General features: G+C 48.0%; 1 protein-coding gene across 2 annotated transcripts in view; it reads left to right on the top strand.

Annotated features, from left to right (window-relative positions):
* HDAC8 (histone deacetylase 8) overlaps positions 1 to 22,460 on the top strand; it is a 571,221-nt gene that overhangs the window by 216,578 nt on the left and 332,183 nt on the right. For both annotated transcript variants that reach the window (XR_011199196.1, XM_069211852.1), the window contains exon 6: positions 2,803 to 2,880. Coding sequence is in view for 1 of the 2 variants with exons in the window: in XM_069211852.1 (XP_069067953.1) it covers positions 2,803 to 2,880 (78 nt within the window). In the remaining variant the exon portion in view is untranslated. The remainder of the gene's footprint in view (positions 1 to 2,802; positions 2,881 to 22,460) is intronic.

The raw sequence follows: 22,460 nt of genomic DNA, 5'->3' as shown, positions 1-22,460 counted from the left end.
TCCAGACCACACTCAGCCAGCCACTGTCTCCCTGCCGCTGTCAACGCCCCTGCCTGCCCATAGCGGTGACCCGAGCGATCTAGATCATTATCCATCACTAAGATAAAATTGCCTCCCACTAAAATGGCACCATCCGGCGAGTGCAGCATCGGGGATACAGCCTGCCTCAGGAAGGTTTCTTGCTGCGTATTAGGAGCATAGAGAGAAGCAATAGTAAAGGAAAAGGCCCCCACCCTCATTCGAATGGCCAGAAACCTTCCTTGCACTTCATGTATTTTCCCCACTACTTCCCCAGGGAAGGATCTCGAGAGTAATATCGCAACACCAGTGTGTTTCGTGGGTGTCGAAGACCAGAATTGCCTAGGAAACCACTTGGAGCGCATGTGGCATGTGTCCTTCTGCACTAAGTGTGTCTCCTGTAACATACAGATATGACTCCCAGACCTCTCAAGGGCCGATAAGATCGCCAGCCTCTTAGTCGGACTGTTTAGCCCACGAACATTCAAACTTATACATTTAATAGTCATGCATCAGAAGGAGAAAAGCAATAAAGAGGGGAGGCACCCCATGGGGGGGCCACATCCTAGAACAGGCCATCAGCCACTTCGGATAACAGGGCCATATCACTACTCGCTCCAATAAGCAGTGTCTCAGGGAAGCCCCATAACATACAACCAATGCGCACAACAGGTGCTCACAACAACACAGTTCTCGCACACACATCTCCATTGAGGTGAAGTCTCAACAGGGCTGTAAAACCTCTCAAGTTCGTCTGGCCAGGTCCAACGACCCCGCCACCCGGGCCCCTCTTGAGCTGCCACAAAGGCCTGAAACGATGCAACCCACAGTAGATCAGCTCTCCCCAGGCACCGCTCCCTCAAGCATTAGTCCCGGCAGCCACACTGCTTAATACTGACTCCCGTTCCGACATTTGTTCCAAAGCTGTAGGGCGCTGCTGCTTTCTTCTTCTCTCCTTCCGCCGCCATCGCGGGCGATCCCCGTCAGACAAGCCCCCGTCAGCACCCGGGGCCTGGCTAGCTCCCTCGAGGCGCAAAATCCGATTTGCCTCTGCTACAGTCCTCACCTGTCGGAGCTGATCCTCCCATCGGAAGACAAGGCGGAACGGGTGACCCCACGAGTAGTTCACATCATGCGCTCGCAGATGCTCTGTAATGGGCCTGAATTCCCGCCGACGCTGCAGGGTCCGCGCCGAGAGGTCCTGAAACAGCTGGAGCTCATGCCCTCTAAAATGGACCTGCGGAAGATTGCGGGACCGCTGCAAGATGCTTTCTTTAAGCCTGTAACTGTGAACACAGGCTAAAATATTTGGTGGTCGGTCCCCGGTCCCACCAGCGCGACCCACTCGGTGAACTCTGTTTAACGTAATCTCTCGGGTCTCCTCCAGGCCGAGTAACAAGCGAAACAGCTCTACCACGTAGTCTCCAATGTTCTCCTTCTCCGCCCCAGCCGGCACCCCTCTGATGCGGATATTATGCCTCCTCGAGCGATTCTCCAAGTCCTCCACCACTATCTGCAGGAGGTCCTGCTGCTCCCTCAGGCGAACAACCTCCTGCTGTAGGCCCGCCACTTCCTCACCGCGGGAGATCTTGCCGTCTTCAATCTGCGCCACTCTCTCACCCAGGGACGTAACCTCTCCTCGCAGCTCTCTCACCTCCTGAGATATGTCTCTTCGAAGCTCCTGTACATCACTCCGTAGCAAGTCGAACAAGGAGGTAAGGAAGCCTTTTGTGACCGGGGACCCCTCATCCACCTCCATCTCCCCACGCGTCTCTGGGGACTTCGCCGCCGGTGGCCCCTCCACTGCGCCACCCGGCACTGGACGCGCACTGGTCAGCATTTCCTTGACTGATCGCTCACGCTTGGACTTGGAAGCGGCCATCACTCCTGCTTGCTGCTGCGCCCGTTCTGTCGCCCGGCCAGGGCCCTTTCACGGACTCTCGCGGAGACCAGATCACTCCAGGTCCTGTGTTCCTCCAACCGCTGCTTGTTTTCCGCTCCTGTGCTCCCTCTGTCCACTCGTCCCCCTGCAGCTTATTGCGCCGCCAGGTGGAGCCGCTGCGGGCCAACTGCACCGCCGATTAGCGGCCTTGCACGCCTCACCTCTTTATGCCATCCCTCCTAGACGGGGCGTCCAGCTGTACACCCACTCTCCAACCGCCCCCTCCATGGAGCGCGTCTGGCAGGGGGAGTCGAGCTATGTGGTCGGGTCCACCTCCTGGAGCCGCCAATGCTATTCTCGGAAGCAGGCCCCCGGCGCGGTCCCCACTGTGCTACCGGGCCCTGCCGTCCACCTCCGGGGTTCCTCCCGCTATTTCTTCCTCGGCCGAAGGGGCGCTGCGTCCAGGCCGGCCCGCGGCTCCCTCCTCTACGGCCGCGCACACCGGCCGAACACGCGGATCAAGGCCGCACGTCTCCGCGTCCTCGGTTCTCCTCACCTCGGGACCCCCTGGCCTTCTCTGAGCGCCCTCTGCTCTGTGGCGCCTATCGCTGGGTCTGCGCGCCCCGGGTCACTAACCTCCGGGGCCGCACGGCAATATTCTGAGGCCCGGACGGCGGAGCTCAGACGAACGCGTCCACTCACGCCGCCATCTTGGCCACGCCCCCCTAGCCATGTTTTAAGCACGTATTTTAGCAAACCAGGACTGCTGTTGTGCCCTTTAGCCCAATTACATTTTATTCAGCATTGCTTTGTTTTCTAGAATTAGCCACTTTGCGGTGCTGTTTGGTTTCATCATGCCTGTGAATAACTAACTGGTATTTATATTTTTTGCTTTTTCACAGGTGTCGAAGATGCATTCAGTTTCACTTCCAAAGTTATGACGGTTTCTCTGCACAAGTTTTCCCCCGGATTTTTCCCAGGCACGTGATCCTTTACTTGATGAACATCTTGCTGTCTATGCATATTTTGTTGCTGCTTAACTTTTACGCAGTGCATTCAGTGATGTTGTAAACTTATAATGTACTAATATTGTTCTCCTGTTTCCTATATTGTGGTGTTGCATTTCCCAAATTTTTTTAGCTGAGCCAACTTCTTTTAGAGCGTTTTCCAAATGGCGATCATTGTTGGATCACTTTGTAACAAATATACTTGTTTTGATTCCTGCATCACAAACCCACCTCAACCTATTGCCATGAGTTCACTGGGTCCCAAGGTGGGCTCTGTACTCACTTCACAATTGCCACGACTCCCCTGACCACTGGCAAGGAAACGTAGGATTTCTGGCAGGTAAGGTCATTTCCAAGGTACCAAGGATGGCTTGCCTGAGAAATCCATTAAGATCGATGGGTCAGCTTTCTCCTTTATCATCATCAGCTTTTGTTTGAACGTTACCACATTGACGTGTTGTTCATACATGTCGTTCATTGCATACATGAAACATATTGAGAGACCTGCTCTGTATCCAGTCGTGTAGTCTCTTCACCAATCTGGTCTCTTAAGTACAGGTGTTTTGTTGCCATTTGTTGTGGCATTTGTTATCCACATCAAGCTATCCTGTCTCTGCCTGTTGAAATCTGAGCTTCGATGAGTGTCTTACGCACCCTGTATTGCAGAGATAAAGAGTCATAACTGCGTCTAGTAATAGCTCCCTTTCTAACAAGTGAAATTGCCAGTGCCTCTGGCCCCTTGCATCTTGGCACTCATCTGACTTACCTGGCCAGCTTCGGCATGGTTTCCTGGGCCTGTAATGATTTCCTGGGGATGTAATCCAGTAGAGCCATGTTGAAGAATTGAGCAGGTTGTTCTTTTTCCCACCTTAATATGCGAATAATCCATTGCCCTGAAGCATTACTAAATTCTTCTTCATATATTCTTCCTGTTCAAATTTGCCATCGCGCTATGGGGAGGGCATGGGAAGCGCATTGTGCCACATGCACAGGCAGGACATTCTTCGTACTGTAGTCAAAATGAAATGTCAAAAAAAACCTTATTGTTAACACCCTTCTTCTCTGGCTACTGTCATAATCCTACCATGCTACAAAACTCTACCTTTTAAAATGTTATGCTTGGCCTGAATCTCCTCAGACGTGCGGAAGCAGCCTGCCTCAGTTAAATCCCTAGTGGTCCTGCACTTCTTCCTAGTTCACGTAGTGACAGCAGTGTTGCAGGCTGTGGGCATGAAATGTTTCAAGATCCACAGCGGATCTTCGTTGCAGTACAGATTTTGTTTTCCAAGTTGAATATTACCTGATCCCTGATCCTTCATGTAGTCAACGCCATCAAGAGCAGCTTTTGCACGTTTGTGTTAATGTAACTGCACCCATCAATATCTTCTTCATGTGTGTAATCTCAGCTCCACCCATAGCGTATGTATTGACTCATATAATTATTGAATACCTCTGTTGCTGTACATGTTTCCAGCTTTTCTTGAGCCCAATACCATTGAGGATTTGAATTTAATTTTGGCCCCACAAAGTTCCTAAATTAATAGTTCCATTGGCTCTGCCTACTGGTGCTTGTTGACCCTACCGTAGCTTTGGTGTTTGTTGTTAGTTTCTCTTTGATGACTTCTTAGTGACCCAACGTGAAGACTGCAATTATTGAATTATTTTAAGTCTCCTACCTCCAGAATCCGTTCCAAAATAGACTAGGTTCATCAGGTGAAACCAGAATCTTTTTTCCCTTCTGCAGCAGAAGACGAGGTTTCAGAGCACATGGTAAAAGATTGGTGTAGTGATGTTTTGCACCGCCAAGTACAGCAGAAATTGATTTTGTGTAACTGACTGGTGCTAGACATATGTTGCACTTGTGAGACAGTGCAGTTGTTGGTTGGTACAAACTTGCATTGCTTCAGATTTACCCAATGTATTTTGGCCACCTCGTGTTGGGGAGAGGCATATTATTGGAGCTGCTAACTGTTTAAGGCTGTACTTGTTGAGCCATCAGGCCTGCCTATTGGCCTCTGTTCATCACAGGTAGTACTTTACTTCAGGTGTATGTATTCGGAAACCCTATAGAATGAGTCTGATCTTGCGGACTCCAGTTTGAATTGTATGGTATATTGCATATATGATAGCACAACCATCTCACACCAAATAATCTCTTGGAGTGAGACAAAATGAAAGTTAGATTGAATATGCGTCAACTTGACCATTAAAGAGGCAGAGTCTAATACAAAACTTAATTCAGACAGACAGACAGACAACAACACGGTACTAACTTCCCCCAGTATCCGATCAGGGTACTTGTTCAGATGTGTGACTTATCACTTCTGTCGTAGAGTGCAGAAGAGTTTCGCAGTATAAGTAAGGTAGTAGTTCCACGTCGCAAAAAAGAAAACTGAAATGGCTGGAATTCAGACCTTTTCAGTACCAAATCAACCTAGGACTTCATAACTTCCTGGTCTCCTCCAAACCTGCATTATTTGTAATATTACAGAAATGGAAAGGGCCTTTTACATAGTGGATACTACACGTTGAGGCTAATGGTGCACTGCTAAATGCACCTGATGTTGTTGTAAGGTGGCGTTCTTGGTGCCGTTGAACACACCTAAATAAATACACATAGAAGCAACAATAGAAAAGGCAGAAACAGGTGATAATGTTGAAAGTTGTCTCGTTGGCCTTGTCAGAAGTTAGCAAAAAAGTGTAAATACCCGGTGTAAAGGAACTGTAATGGGCTGCAAAAACTGAAGAGAATGGGAAATGTTGGAACAAGCAGCAGTGGAAGAATTGGATCTGACGCCTTTCACTCAGTGTTTGACCAGAACCGAGCAATAAAAACACCAAGGGTCACACGGAATGTCTCATAATGTGCTTACATTGGCCTGGTCCTGCGGTGCTGAACAACTAAAGCACAAATAGTGATGCTCAGTGCTTTAAATGAGCAAGCACTTTGCATTACTGAGTACCCAATACTTCTTTTATTTGAAAGGGCGAGTGCCTGCACTTCTCAGTACTGCTGTAATGCATTTAGTTGGAAAGTACCATCACTTTTCAGGAGCAAACTGACATTCTGGATAGTGAGTACTGGCCAGCACGTCTATATTTCAGCATAAAACACTCGAGGTAATATTTATTCTCTGATTTTGTTAAAGTCTTTAAATGCAACTGGAAAGAAATATTGCACTGGATAGAGCGCTTCATGCAAATTTCCAAGGATGAGGACTAGTTACCTCAGTTAGTTGGAGGTGGTGGTGTAGAAAATGGCGCAACAGACCAACCAGCACCACACTGGGTTGGAGGCACACAGCAGGAGAAGAAAGACATCTGGTGGGCGATAAAGCCAAACCTTAGATGTGGTGTGGATTGTGAACAGGCTCGTGACACGACAGTCTCAGTTGTGATTAAAGGAGTGTCCTGGGTGCAGAACGCCATTTATGGTTCTGCAGGGTGACCAGTGTACGCTTGCTGGTGGCAGCAGTAATGGCCGATCTCTGAGTCAGAGTGCAGTTCTCTTGGAAATCTCTGTTTCTAGCTTCGTTGTTGTCCAAGGTGTCCTCGGGGGGTAAGTGCTGTGCCAAAGAGAGTTCACAAGATGTTAATGAATACCTTGGTGCGGCCTTCTTCCCTTCCTTCTGGCTGAATCGTCCGAATCCTTCCTAATTGGAAAACCCCAGCCTGAACTTGGAAAGCTTATTGACCAATTCCACCTTTTTTCTTCTGCTTTACCCGGTGCCTTTGAGTCTGTGGATAATCTTTACAAAAAAAAACACAAAAAAACAATGGTCCAGCTCCAACCAAAAATATCTCCGCTTCGGGCCGGTCATCCTGCCAGGCCCAGGAGGGTTTGGCTTGGGTACAGTTGTAGGGCAGGAACAGAAATGAGTGTGTTCCTTTAATTGTGTTATATCCTTATCTGTGCTTCCTTTCCTATTGTTTCTTTGTCTCCTGTGTCAGTTCTACGTATTGCTGTGATGGGTTGTTTTGTTTCTCTGTACATTTCCGTTCCAAATATCACTTATTATTGGAGAGAGCCTCCTTTATATAAACACTTTCTCTTGTGTCTTTGGTGCTTAAATCACCGCTTTAATTCATTTTCCAAAGTTTTATGTCCAATTCAAATATATTTAGTACATTGTGATAAATCGTTAACATCTTTTAGTTTTAGTGCTGTAATAACTGTGTGCGCCCTAATATATTGTGTATCAAGCAGGATGTCTCGCACACCAAAATCTCTAGGTTGCTTGTGTGACAAATTAATGGTGTGTGTTTGTTTGCCTGGTCCTGGTACTTCTGTTTATTTGTTTGCTTTACATTTGTACTAGAAATAATGTATGTGGATTCCACAAAAGCTGTGTCTCAACGTGAAACTGTAACATGAGTAAAATATGCAGCAATATTAGTGGAATAATAAGGCAGGGCGCAGACATTATAACAACTTTGAACTCCTATTGTGGGGTGACAACTTTAGCATCTAGGGTTATTCTTCGTTGCTTTGGTGTGCTTAATTTCTTGGACTGTGTATTTCTTATTGCTTTGACGCTGTTGGCAGAGTTTGTGGTTCATAGTTCAGAGGGTGAAGTTTTTTGAAGTAGGTTAGAGAAGTTCTGGAATAGCTGAAGCTGGGAGTAGAATGAGGTAACTGTATGTCTACTGGCAATGAATGTGTCAAAGGCTTGGGAATACAAGGGGAGATCAAGAAGATAGTTCCAGGCCCAAATCATTGTAGAGATCGTGTCAGTTATCTCTAACAGTAAGCGAACATGAGGGGGTGTGGCCAAGGAGGCACAGGTGGCAGATGCACCTTGACCTTGCTTCCAGCCCGGTGCTCCTGATGTCCTTCTAGCCCGGCCATCTATGCTTGCATCTTCGATGCTTGGACTGCACAGAGTGACGGGGATCCAAGCTACAGATGGCGAGCCTCTGCGGCGGTGCTGTGACCATCAGGCTGGCGTATGGCAGAGGCTATGACCAGTGGGCCTCATGCATGGTAGAAGCCTGATGTTCTTGCTCGAGGGCAGTATAGGGCTTCCCTCTGCCATGCTCTGTGACCGTGTCAGCTTGATCGAGCTTGCATGGCCTGTGTGAGCTCAGCTGGCCTTCTCTGCTCCTGGTGTGTGCCCTGACCCACCAACACAGATCCAGGTATACAAGGCCTTACTCTTCGGCCCCCCACTGTCAGACCTGACACCCACCATGCCAGGAGAGAATGAGCCATCCAACATGGCCTACCCCTGAAAAGTGCCACACAGCTGATTCACAAAACACCAGCACCTGGGTGTGAAGATGTGGACTCGAGGACCAGACTATGAAGACATCACCAGCATTGATTATCTTAGAGGTAGCTAGCATTACCTTTCCTCCCGAACACTTTTTTAGCGCTACCTCCTTCGCCGCTGACTGACCCCTAGAGCCATCTTTCCATCCTTGGTGGCTGTCATAGAGAAGTCTTATCTAAGACAGAGCCCGGGTGACAGAGGAGAGACCTGTAACAAGTCAGGGCCTGCTAACACGTGACAGAAATTGAAGATGCTTTTAAAGACCCTACCTCCTGTAGTTCAGACTTGCCTTGGACCTGCTGGTGCCTAGTACTCAGCCTTGACTCTTTGATGACTGGTACCTGTGGCTCCCTGCATTGTGGTGGACAGTGCTATGTACAGGACCAGACTGCCCTTGCTGCGGTAGCCGGGCATGCTTTTTTTGGCATGGCCAGTGACAGCAAATAGGTCCAGTGCTAATTTTAACAGGTCTCATTACTGTGCCCAGATATCAGAAGACTTCTCCAAGTCTGTCCCCGGGAAATTATTCATCAGCGTTTTGGTGCTACAAACCTTTTGCTTGGCCTGGAAAGCTGGAAAAAGGCTAAGGCTAACAGACCTCTATACCCTGCTGTTGACTGAACCTCTGGAACCTCAAGCACAATCCTTCTTCCCATCTTAGAGATTGGACTACACCCAACATCTAGCCTTGCCAAGCTTTTCTCTGGCTGATGGAAGTGCTGCTTAGACAGATTGAAGCTCTCTGTCGACACAAGCTGCCTACTTCTTACTGGACTGAGGTATAGTGGGCCATCTCAAAAGTCATACTGATCATGCTGTGATTATCGGCCTTTCCCATCCTGGTGAAGTGGGTGTGACAACGACTTTCTGTATATCATTGCTGCTCCGAGAAGCCCCTTCCTAAGCAGCTGTTCTCCTTTCAGCCACTTTATTCTGGGCTAAACACACTTTCCATGACTAATTCCTGTGGTAAACATGGGAAGACTGAAGCCTGCTAAGCCCAACACCCAACTGTTAGTGAACTGTCAAGACCATTCAGTAATGGAACCTCTTGATTCCAATCCAATGAGCTTGACACTATCCTGTAAGCCATATGGACACCCAGAGCCTCTCTTGAGGTGAAGAATGATGCCATTACCATCAGCTTGTCATGAAATGACCAGTAGAAGTTGGCAAAAAAGGTTACCCAGCCGGAGATAGCATTTCGCCCTCAGACATCGAACCTACAGGAACAGATCAGGAACATATGGGCTGAGTGTGTTTCCTCAAGAGCAGAGCAGGGTATGTTGAGGGCTACCCCTAAGGAAGCAACATGGTTGGTGTTCCTGAAGGCTCCCAGGGGCTCGATGCTGTGGAGTTTCTGAAGAACTGGATAAAGAGCTTTGTAGCAGGCCACAAACTCTCTCCCTTTTTCTCTGTTGAGAGAGCCCAACATGTTCTGGCTTGCCTGCCCCTCCTTGAACCGCAGTGAGGCCAACTGTTATTTAACTGTTACACTTCAAGGATCTCAATGAGAAATTAGATGCTGCATGACAAGCAAGATGTCTCGAAATAGACAACCACCGGGATGTCAAGGAATTTAATTGCAGATGGACATACCCCACAGATGGGAGACTCAGAGAGAGTCTCCCACAGATGGGAGACTCAGAGAGCCAGGCACCGATGTAGTTACCCAGGGTGAGACCTGGCGCCCTTCTGCCTCCAGTAGCAGCTTCTACGCAAGAACAGGTTTTTAGACCGGAGACGTTTGGCGCTAGAGACAGCTGTCTCCTTTCAAGATCGATCTGAGTCACCGACCTCCACCTCATCCGAAGCCTCTAAGAGATGCCTCATCCTCCTTGATGCCTCCCCCCCAGGACCTGCCCCCCACGTTGGTGGTGAGTCAGATTACTGTCAAGCTTATATAATGAGCGGTGCAGATGGGTTCAGCCTGTCTTTTAGTTCCCGACTCTTTCTCCTGAATGATCCAGAAACTATTCTTATAATAGGCCCGCCTACAGATCATTGCCTTGATTTTTATTGTAGGTCGAGCCTCTCTCTGACTGTCCTTGGTGGGTGGTCTTGCACCATTATAAAGCAGTTGGGGGATGATGGTCAATGTCCTAGTAGTTTGCCTGTGCTTGTGCCACTCCTCCCCCTCTCCCCGAAGCCCCCGCTTGCCAGTGGCCACTAACCTCATTTGTTATAACATATGAGTGCGCCCAGATGAGCTCTCGAACTAGTGTAAGCTGCACAGCACACTCCTCATGATATTCACTAGTTTTTCTGATTTTGGTTGATCATTTGCCCTCTGTCTTCTCTATTACTGTTACTGTGGATTTCTTCGGTGAGAAGCAGCCCGGGCCTACATTTTCTTTTTAAATTGTCATTGAAAGCGCATTACAATACATGTATGGGTGGTAGAGATGGTGATTGGAGGCACCTTGCAGTACCGGCACACTTACTGCTCCCACCAACATGACTTGCCTAGGGAGTTTCTCCTTGACACCATGGAACATCAGGAGGATGCGCACAAGGTCCATATAGCTCTGCACTATGAGTCCCTTATAACGCTGAAAGAGGTGATAAAGTTGCTACAAAGCCCACCACTGCTTTAGTCACCCTAAATTATTGGAAGACCTTTCTATTTAAAAGACCTGAGAATAATAGGGTGGCAACTTGCTTCTTAGAGACAAAGTGGCTGTTACTATTAAATAGAAAGCAATATTTTCTCTGACGTATGGGACATGGCACCAAGTCAATATTAAATGGGATGAGGTGGGTGAAAAGCCTTGCCTAGGGAGGTAGCCAGAGACATGCGGAAGCACCAGATTGGCAGTGGTGACTTGTTGATGTTAATGAAGCTGAAGGAGATGCCCATAGATGACACTTTACCTCTGTAGATGCCTTGCTGCACCTTCCCTAAGACCCGCTTTGGTCCCCCTATTATGGGCTCCAGTGGAGGCGTTGTTCCTAGTATGGCAATTGGATCTGAATGTTACATAACACTTGGTTGCTTCCTGACAACTCAAACCCAATTCCAAATTACACTGCTATTCTTCCCCCACCCACTGCAAATTACCCACAACCTATTTCAAAGGTCACACCCTCTGCTTTTTTGGAAAGTGATACCTCTGTAAACTAACACTACTAATCTCCTCCGGCTCATCTATTAACACCACCAAATACCTGCATCAACTCATATATATCCCTACTTGCCACTTGTGATCACATTTCACTCCCTTTACTTTAATCTACCACAAGGAAACTGGAACTTGAATGCACAAGACTAATCCCAATACCCAACAGAAACCAATCACACTGGCCTAACCACTCTCCTTGGGTTCCGGAGCAGCATGCTGCCTGGTGTAAAGCGCTTCAACGCCTCATCAGGGACAAGCACCATATAAATGCAATTGCAATACAACACAATACTGTATCCTATTCTTCCATTAGGTTTCCAATTATAGTAATCACCCGCCAGAAAGAGGTAACTCACCTGACCATTGTCACCATCCTTGCTCTCTTCCAGACCACGGTTGTTTGTTGGTTCAGACTTACTACTCATAATTGAAATGCACACGGATTTAAATCTTTGTTTTCTAAATTATGTTCAGCCAACAGTTATTTATACATAATGATATTTTTTCTATTTTAAGTAGAAGTTCATGCTGCATGTAATGTTCATGTAAGCTGTCTTAATGTTATTTGTGTAAGCCCTACATTGTAACTGGCGTATCATTTCCACTGAAATGTCATCTATTTTTATCAAAAATGCCAATAAATATAGTTTGAAAAACAAAACAGTGATTGAGCTTCATGCTGCAACATAGTATACACACGGCTCCAGAAGAAATATGTAAGCTCAAGGAGGCCAAAAGAGGACTCATAAATTATGACCATATGACAAAAGTGTCTGAACTTGCATTTATAGCCATGGAACGGCTGCTGATGGTACAAAGAAATGCATCCAGACTATGCTGCCAGGCTCATAAAACATGTTGGGAACCTGGTCAAAACTACCTTTAGAAACTGGCCTTGAGCTAAACCACAAACTTGAGCTACAAATGTGGACAGCTGGCAATAAAAGTGCACCGGAATGTAAAATATTGCTTCCAGTCTATGTCCAGCCCTCTCTTTATGAAATTCAAAATGACCACCTTAAATTTGGGTATGACATTGAAGGCTCAAATAGTCATCATCTGCAGTTCCTGAGACTGATCAGGAAAAATTATGTGTACATAAGAACTGCTTCAAATGGTCTCTCAATTGAAAAAGCTCTACTCAGAATAAATAATTTTACAGATATTTGTGGTGGCTCACCAGTTAGCTATGTCAGCAGTAGTTCTTGGAGCTTTTCCAGCGGCTTCTTTAGTTTAAGCTGTTATTTTTTTTTTTAACTGGGTTTGTGGCAAGTTGTTCGAGGGACGTGGAGGTGAGGGGGTCGCAGGGTAGTCCTAGGTTAAGCTCCAGTTGTTTACAGTTGTATTTATTCGACTCCGGTGTGCCTGGGCCTCCTTACAATTGGACCCCAACTGAATTCTAAGGTCTTATATATAGCACAAGACTCTCAGGGTAGCAAGAGAGAACATGCTGAATCCGAACTCAGGGAGGTGGCAAGGTTTAGACTTGCAGAACTTAGTAAATCACCCCAGTACCTCTTAATATATCAGTCCAGTCAGTGTTTTACTGCTTTTCTTCCAGACAAAAACCTTTAATTATCTCACAAGTAAACACTACATACAAGAAGGAAGAGCAGTGAGCAACAGCACTCTACAGCCCCTTCCTAGCTGGAGGGTTGAGTCCAGGTATCTGCATGGGACTTAGGGCCAGATGTAGAAAGCATTTTGCATGGTGCAAACTGCAGAAATTGCAGTTTGCGCCATGCAAAATGCCAAATGCGATGCTCATTCACAATTTGCGAGTCGGTACCGACTCGCAAATTGTGAATGCGATTTGCAAATAGGAAGGGTTATCTCCTTCCTATTTGCGACTCGCATCGCTATGCTAAATTGCTTTGTGACCGCGAATGCGGTCGCAAAGCAATTCGCAGTTACCACCAGTGTCACACTGGTGGTAACCCATTCGCAAAAGGGAAGGGGTCCCCAGGGGACTCCTTCCCCTTTGTGAATGTTGCCAAAAAGGGTTTTTCAGAGCAGGCAGTGGTCCACTGCCTACTCTGAAAAACCGAAACCAAATGGTTTCGTTAATTTTTTTATTTTGCAACTCGTTTTCCTTTAAGGAAAACGGGCTGCAAAATAAAAATAAAAAACTGCTTTATTGAAAAAGCAGTCACAGACATGGAGGTCTGCTGTCTCCAGCAGGCCACCTTCCCTGTGAGTGCAGGGACTCGCTATGGGGTCGCAAAATGCAACCCACCTCATTAATATTAATGAGGTTGGTCTTTGCGACCCCATAGCGACGCGCAGAAGGTGTCTGAGACACCGTTCTGCATCCGAATTTGCGATTCGGATAATGCTACATCTGGCCCTTAGCTGCTAAACACTATGGGCCTGATTTAGAGTTTGGCAGATGGGGTTACCCCGTCACACATGTGCCGGATATCCCGTCTGCCGTATTGCTTCGCGTTGGTGACGGAGTAACCTGTCGGCCAAACTCTAAATCAGGCCCTTTATCTCCTTCATTGTTATTGTAGTTGCCAGTGATTTCACACTGAGCACTTGAATGCTGGATCTGCAAGCCTGATTATAGACCCAGGAATCCCTAAACAGCAACAGTCAAATGTCCTTGCTCAAATGCAATTCATCTCGGAACCAGCGAGGAGGCCGCAGAATACATTTGCGATTACTTCAAAGGCAACTGTATCATTGTATTATAGCGAGTTATGTAGGAGCTTCATCTTCATGAGAAAACCAAGGGAATTGTTATTTTCTGTGTTCTACTTGGTCTCACAGTTGTGGAAGATTTGTTAAACAAATGTTCCCCAGTTCCATATATTCCCTTGCAATGGTACTCGAGCCTGGTGTTCACTGCATTGATGGCTCATCCATATTTCATCTCTGAATTGCTACAGAGAAACTTTTCTGTTGGCTTGCCATTTGGTATTGTTTCAGAAGTCTTTGTTACTTTGAAGGTGGAACAATTCTTGGCCAAGACTATTTCATAACTTCGGAGCAAAGAGGAGGGACCGGGAGGTCAATGGTCCAGTGTACAGTCTCCCAGTATGAATTCTAAAGAAAAAGAGGTACACTGTTCCAATCAAGAAGAAGAGGAGGGAGACCTAATTCGACAGGAGCGAGAACCCTCAAGCATCTCACTGGATGACTAGCTTCATCATTGGGAAAGCTCCTCGTTAGGCCGGTGCTGCAATGCCTAACGGGCTCCCCGAGGGGGGCTCTTAACCGTATTGCTCTAATAGATGGAATTAGATCATATAAATGGAGTAACAAAATTCAGGTACTCAAGCAACAGTGGAGAGAATGAAATAATAAAATTGGTTATCCATAATATAGTGTTAATCATAAATTTTAATCAGTGCTAATAAGATGGAGACCAAGATTAAAAAACGAAGTGAGAGTCAAAGGGTGAGTGGTAATGCTCACGTGCTCTCAACAATTACGCAAGAGGATTAAACCAAGTATGGCGCCTCTAGTCATCAGGTCTACATGTTTCGCGTCTGGTGGTCCAGCTGGATCCATTGACGCTTCATCAGGACCAAAAATACTTTTACAACTTCTCCAAAATGAAATAATGTTGACCCTACTCGGGAGAGGAATACAAAAACAGTCACTTACTTTTAACTACTTGCTATGTCAAATAAGGTCACCCATCCCCGGTATCAGGATAGAGCTCCTAGGAATCGCATGTCAGGAACTGGAACTGACATTAATTATCACGTCGCTCGTAGGTTATTAAACCTACCCGCCTGACAGCGTCCCCGATATATCTATCCTGATACCGGGGATGGGCGACCTTATTAGCACTGATTAAAATTTATGATTAACACTATATGATGGATAACCAATTTTATTATTTCATTCTCTCCACTGTTGCTTGAGTACCTGAATTTTGTTACTCCATTTATATGATCTAATTCCATCTATTAGAGCAATACGGTTAAGAGCCTCCCTCGGGGAGCCCGTTGGGCATTGCAGCACCGGCCTAACGAGGAGCTTTCCCAATGATGAAGCTAGTCATCCAGTGAGATGCTTGAGGGTTCTCGCTCCTGTCGAATTAGGTCTCCCTCCTCTTCTTCTTGATTGGAACAGTGTACCTCTTTTTCTTTATATTTCATAACTTCACCTAAATCATGTGTACAGCTTCCTGCTTTACTTTTGCTCTCCGGCTCATCTTGGAACGAGGAGAGACTTCATAGACTAGATCTTAAGCATATGTAGCGAGTTAGTTCTCTTCCAGGGGATCCTCATCAATAGTCATAAACATTGAATATTCCCGCCCTTGTGCGGGGACCCCGGAGCATATATAAAATACACCCACATTATGCATGTGTAAAACAGCAATGCAGGCTATAATGTTAAAAACAGGCTAAAATGCTTTATTTCTATGAAGTTTTTTTTAATTATAAAATTTCAATAGAGAATAAATATCTACCCAAGCCCCCAAAACTGGGCTTAGGGAAGCAAGCAGCAGTAAACTCTAGAGAAAAAGAAAAAAAACTGCATTGAAAAACAATGGAGCATTCTTAGCCAATAGGCTGCATGCAGGTTAACACAGGAGAACCATAAAAACTTTGGCACCGTGCCTTTAAGACCCTGAGCACCTCCAGTATCCCACCATGCCTCAGGGGTGAAGGAAAGGTGACAGTTGGTTTACAGTTAGGTCAGTTCTTTTTTCCGGCTTCTTCTGAGAGGATCCTGGAGCATTGAGCTCTCACTTTTTCTGAGTTTTTCTCAGAAAAATCCTTTAAAAAAGCGTTTTTTCCTTTTTCATTCGACAGATAACATCTTTGTCTGAGCTGGCAGTTTTTTCCTGACAGAAAAATGCCTTCACTTTTTGTCAAATGCCCTGCTTGTGGGAAGAAGAAGGCCCAGTCAGACCCACACTCTCTGTGTATAGTGTGCCTGCCTCAGAGTCACTGCCCTGACACTTGTAAGCACTGCAAGAATATGTCAAAGAGGACTCTGAAGGACAGAGAAAAGATCAGGCTACATGGGCTTCAGGAGAGGCAGAAAACATCGTCCTCTTCACTTCCCAGACAACCAGCAGGCCATTCTCAGGAGAGAATGGCGAGGTCGACGTCAGCAGGTAGGAAAGTACCTGTTTGTTCCCCGTCGACGTCGTCGCTACCACCGTCTCACCGGCATAGATCGCCGTCGACGGCGACACACCCGACGTCGAAGGAGACGGCGTCGAGGGAACACCATCACAGGGGCAGGTCTCCGTCGACGGCAGCCCGCCGATCGACGTCGAACCATCGCCGGCGTGCCCGGTCGCCGCCAAAGGCTGTGCTCCCCCGACGTCAAGAGACACGGCGTCCAAATCGCCACGACGACATGAGAGACATCCGGCGTCGGCTTCCCACCGCTCAACGTCGAGGCACACGACGGCGAGCAGGTCGAGGTCCAAAGATCGCCGTTCGACGTCGAGACACTCAACGTCGAGACACTCAACATCGAGACACTCAACGTCGAGGCAAGAGCAACCGGTGGGGCGCCCTTCGACGTTGACACAGCCGTCGACGTCGACACAGGTTTTACCTGTCCCGCAGAGAGTAGAACATCGCCCCACGCCAGACAAGGCCGCACCATCTCCAGTGGTCTCCATACCGAGCGACTCATCTCGTTCAAGAGCGGCATCATCTGGGCATGTCTCTCCCATCAATCTATCTCCAAGATGGCTAGAGAGCCTTAACAGACCAGCGGCCTCCCAGGATTCGCAATATTCGCGAATGTACTCGCCTACTGCCTCCCTGCCAAGAACGCCTTCACCTACAGCAAGGGCAGGACGGGCTCGTTCTGCTCCTCGTCAACCGGCCGCGAGGCCTGGGCGCTCTGCTACAGCGTCTCGCAGCAGGTCTCGTTCACGAAGAAGATCACCCTCTTGGTCGTCGTCAGGATCATCTGTCGGGCGTTACTCACCCACCCTAACAGATTCTCCACCTGCTAGGGTCTCACCGGTGGATGGCATTACCACGTTTAACGAGGTGCTGTTAAGAGGAGCGCAGAAACTAAACATAGAGGTTTCAGAGCCATATACCTCCTCGTCAGTCATCTTTGAGACTCTACAACAGAGATCAGCATCAAAAAAGCTGCTGCCTCTAGTGCCTGGTTTGTTGCAGCCAACCATGGACACTTTTCTAGCCCCAGCCTCGCTCAAATCTGCCCCGGCTAGGATTCTCAAAAAATACAAGGCTCCCGAACAGGACCCTTTGTTCCTCAGGAAGGATCCGCCACCGACTCTGTAATATTAGCCGCAGCCCGAAAGACCCACTCGGTGGCATCATCATCCACGGTCCCCCCGGATAAAGAGAGCAGGCATCTAGACTCTCTGGGGAGAATGATATGCGGGACGGCGGCTTCGGCAATGAAAGTCTCCAGTGCTTCTGCACTCCTGGGCAGGTATGATCGTTCTCTGTGGGACTCTCTCAATAGATTCACAGAGAAATTGCCCAGAGAGGACAGACAAGATTTTCAAGAGATCCTGCAAGAAGGATGCCTGGTATCCAACCAGGTTATCAGCGCGGCAGCAGGTGGGGCGGATTTAGCTGCACATAGGTACGCGCATGGAATCTGTGCAAGGAGGTCTTCCTGGCTGAGGCTCACTGGTTTAAAGCAGGAAGCACAACAACGCATCCTGAATCTCCCATTCGCTGGGAACTCTCTATTTGGTGCCCATGCAGACGAGGAAATGGCCCGCATGAAGACCGAGGTGGATACCATGAGGGCAGTGGGCCTGGAAAGAAAGAAAGATTTCAGGCGGAGGTATAGGCCTTATGACAGGTGCCCTTTTCAGGAGAGGGTTCAAACCCCTCACTGGTCCCAAAGGTCACAGCAACGGCAGGGACGCCCTCTTTTTCAGCAAAGGAACACAAGGGAGCGAGGGTCAAGTAGACCTCAACAGTCCACTCCGAAAGCGCCGGCCAAACAATGAGATCTCGCTTCCCTCGACACTGTACACCACTCCAGTTGGGGGAAAGTATTACAGCTTATCTTCACGAGTGGCACTCTATCACAAGAGACAAATGGGTGCTCAATATTGTCGAACATGGCTACTCTCTTCTTTTCAAACAGCCTCCACCACACTTGCCACCAACCAAAGGCAATCCATCTCATCTCAGCCTGCTGCGCAAAGAGGCTCTCACCCTCCTACAAAAGAATGCCATAGAAAAGGTTCCACCTGCGCACAGAGGAAAGGGGGTTTACCCCCGTTACTTTCTGGTGGCGAAGAAGGGTCGAGAGGGCGTTTTCAGGCCAATTCTGGACCTACGGCTGCTGAACAAATACATAAGGAAACAGAAGTTCAGGATGCTAGCGCTTCACCAGATTTTCCCTCAGCTACATCAGGGAGACTGGATGTGCTCCATCGACCTGCAGGATGCATATTTTCACATCCCAATAGCTCCCAAACATCGAAAATTCCTGCGCTTCCAAGTAGCGTTACAGCATTATCAGTTCAGAGTTCTACCATTTGGCCTGAAATCTGCCCCACGCGTCTTCTCGAAATGTATGGCAGTGGTAGCGGCGCATCTTCGAAAACAAAAGATATTCATATATCCATACCTAGACGACTGGTTACTGAAGGCTTCTTCTCCGGAGCAGGCGAGAAGCCATCGGGACATTGTGCTCGGAGTTTGCGAGTCTCTAGGTCTTCAGGTCAATTACCAAAAGTCAACCTTGATTCCAACACAGAACCTTCACTACCTGGGAGCTATCATAAACACAGAACTCCAAAGAGTGTATCCTTCGGAGGAACGACTATCCTCAATAGACAGGAAGTGTCAGGACCTGTTGAGAGCCAACGCACCTACGGCACGTCAGGTGACATCGCTGCTGGGCTCCACGGCATCATGAATTTTTATTGTCCCAAATGCCAGACTCCACATGAGGCCCCTCCAAGAGGCATTGGAGAGCAACTGGAGCCAAAGGACAGGTCGCTGGGAGGACAGAGTGCGACTACCGGCAGTAGCACTTCAGTCATTGAGATGGTGGATGCACAGACCTCACCTGTCAGTGGGTGCTCCGTTTCACCAGGTAGTTCCATCCGACACTCTGGTAACGGATGCGTCTCTTCAGGGATGGGGGGCTCATCTGGGTCCCCTTCAAGCTCAGGGCCTGTGGTCAGACAAGGAAAAGCAGTACCACATCAATCTGCTAGAACTCCGAGCGGTCCATCTGGCTCTCAAGTCTTTCATACCACTAATTCAGGGGAAAACGCTCCTAATACAAACAGACAATACAACCACGATGTATTATTTGAACAAACAGGGGGGAACGAGATCCCTACCCCTATCTCGAGAGTCCCAAACGATATGGCATTGGCTCCTGGCCAGAGGAATGTCACTTACAGCGGTTCACCTGCCAGGTCAACAAAACGTGGAAGCAGATTTTCTGAGCAGACACCTAGAGGACGCTCACGATTGGGTCCTACACGCGAAGTCGCAGAATACATCTTCGCTCAATGGGGTCGGCCTCAACTGGATCTTTTCGCAGACGAAGTAAACAAGAAATGCCCAGACTTCGCATCCAGGTTCTACCGTCCGGGATCTCGAGGGAATGCCCTGTTGATCGACTGGTCAGGGATATATCTCTACGCCTTTCCGCCAATTCCCCTCATACCGGCAGTGATCAACAAACTTTACAGATCCAGAACCAGAATGATTCTCATAGCGCCACAATGGCCCCGTCAATTCTGGTACACAGATCTCCTCAACCTATCGGAAAAACCTCACAGGAGGCTGCCGTGCAGACCGGATCTTCTGAGCAGAATGGAGGGCAGGATTCTACATCCCAACCTACCCTCTCTGAGCTTAACAGCATGGCTCCTGAATTCCTGCAGTATGGGCACCTAGGGCTCTCACAGGAGTGCATGAACATCTTGAAAGAGTCCAAACGGCCTTCCATGCGGCGTTCTTACGCTTTTAAGTGGAAGAGATTCTACATATGGTGCTGTCAACAAGGTCACAATCCCATATGGGCTCAGGAGGATGTCATACTGTCCTATTTGCTTCATCTGGCAAAGTCCGGTCTGCAGGTATCATCTATTAAGGTACATTTGTCTGCTATTACAGCCTATCGCAAGTCACCTTCTCAGGAATCCTTCTTTACGAAACCTGTAGTCAAGGATTTCTTAGAAGGTTTGAAAAAAGTTTTTCCGCCCATTCGGAGACCTTCTCCTCCATGGGAACTGAACATAGTATTGGCAAAACTTATGGGCCCTCCTTTTGAACCTATACATAAGGCCTCTTTACAACACCTTACGTGGAAGACGGCTTTTTTAGTGGCCATTACTTCAGCGAGGAGGGTCAGCGAAATCCAGGCTTTGTCTTCCAAAGAACCGTACACGTTTTTTCATGACAATAGAGTGGTTCTGCGAACTCACCTATCTTTCCTTCCGAAGGTGGTGTCAGAATTCCATATCAATCAGACTATGGGGGTCATTCTAACCCTGGCGGTCGTCGACCGCCAGGGCTAAAATGACAGGGGCACCGCCAACAGGCTGGCGGTGCCCCGCAGGGCATTCTGACCACGGCAGTTCGGCCGCGGTCAGAAGTGGAAAACCGGCGGTCTCCCGCCGGTTTTCCGCTGCCCTTTTGAATCCGCCATGGCGGCGCAGCGCGCTGCGCCGCCATGGGGATTCAGACACCCCATACCGCCATCCTGTTCCTGGCGGTTCGCCCGCCAGGAACAGGATGGCGGTATGGGGTGTCGTGGGGCCCCTGGGGGCCCCTGCAGTGCCCATGCCAATTGCATGGGCACTGCAGGGGCCCCCGTAAGAGGGCCCCACAAAGAATTTCACTGTCTGCATTGCAGCCAGTGAAATTCGCGACGGGTGCCACTGCACCCGTCGCACCTTCCCACCCCGCCGGCTCCATTCGGAGCCGGCGTCCTTGTGGGAAGGTAGTTTTACACTGGGCTTGCGGGCGGCCTTTTGGCGGTCGCCCGCCAGCCCAGTGTAAAACCCAGAATACCCGCAGCGGTCTAATGACCGCGGTGCGGTATTCTGGCGGGGGAACTCTGGCGGGCGGCCTCCGCCGCCCGCCAGAGTTAGAATCACCCCCTATATCTTTACCGACTTTCTTTCCCAATCCGGAGACTCCGGCAGAGAAAGCATTGCACTCCTTAGACTTGAAAAGAGTGCTGAAATTTTATCTGGATAAGACTAATCGATTAGACACTCTAACCGCTTGTTTGTAAATTATGGTCATTTGAGGACAGGAGAGGCAGCATCTAAACGAACGATATCAAGATGGATAGTTTCTTGTATTGTTAATACTTACCAGCTGGCTAATAAACAATTACTAGCGAGGCCTAAAGCGCATTCCACGAGGGGAAAAGCGGCTACTGCTGCCCTCCTTAACAATGTTCCAATATCTGAGATTTGTAAGGCTGCTACATGGAAGTCTGTACATACGTTTGCTAGACATTACTGTTTAGACTCAGATGCAAGAGCGGATGCCCAGGTGGGGCAGGCCTCTCTGAGAAATTTATTTGCATAATACGTATCTATTCCTGCACTTCTTTCGGACAGTCCGCAGAGTTTAGGGATGGGCTTGCTAATCTATTCAATGTTTATGACTATTGATGAGGATCCCCTGGAAGAGAAGGATAAGTTACTTTCCTGTAAATCCTAGTTCTCTTCCAGGGGTATCCTCATCAAAGTCATAAACAACCCACCCTCCTCCCCGGACGCACGTCTCCTAGAAGTGCAGGACAGACTGTATTTTGAATCAGTTACACAGATTGTCACCGTAAAAAAGGAACTGACCTAACTGTGAACCAACTGTCACCTTTCCTTCACCCCTGAGGCATGGTGGGATACTGGAGGTGCTCAGGGTCTTAAAGGCATGGTGCCAAAGTTTTTATGGTTCTCCTGTGTTAACCTGCATGCAGCCTATTGGCTAAGAATGCTCCATTGTTTTTCAATGCAGTTTTTTCTCTTTTTCTCTAGAGTTTACTGCTGCTTGCTTCCCTAAGCCCAGTTTTGGGGGCTTGGGTAGATATTTATTCTCTATTGTAATTTTATAATAAAAAAATAAAAAAACTTCATAGAAATAAAGCATTTTAGCCTGTTTTTAACATTATAGCCTGCATTGCTGTTTTACACATGTATAATGTGTGTGTATTTTATATATGCTCCGGGGTCCCCGCACAAGGGCGGGAA

The sequence above is a fragment of the Pleurodeles waltl genome, chromosome 10 (genome assembly GCF_031143425.1).
Source record: "Pleurodeles waltl isolate 20211129_DDA chromosome 10, aPleWal1.hap1.20221129, whole genome shotgun sequence".
Classification (NCBI taxonomy): Eukaryota; Metazoa; Chordata; class Amphibia; order Caudata; family Salamandridae; genus Pleurodeles; species Pleurodeles waltl.
The sequence above is the reverse complement of the archived record's forward strand: the minus strand, read 5'-3'. Positions and strand labels throughout refer to the sequence as shown.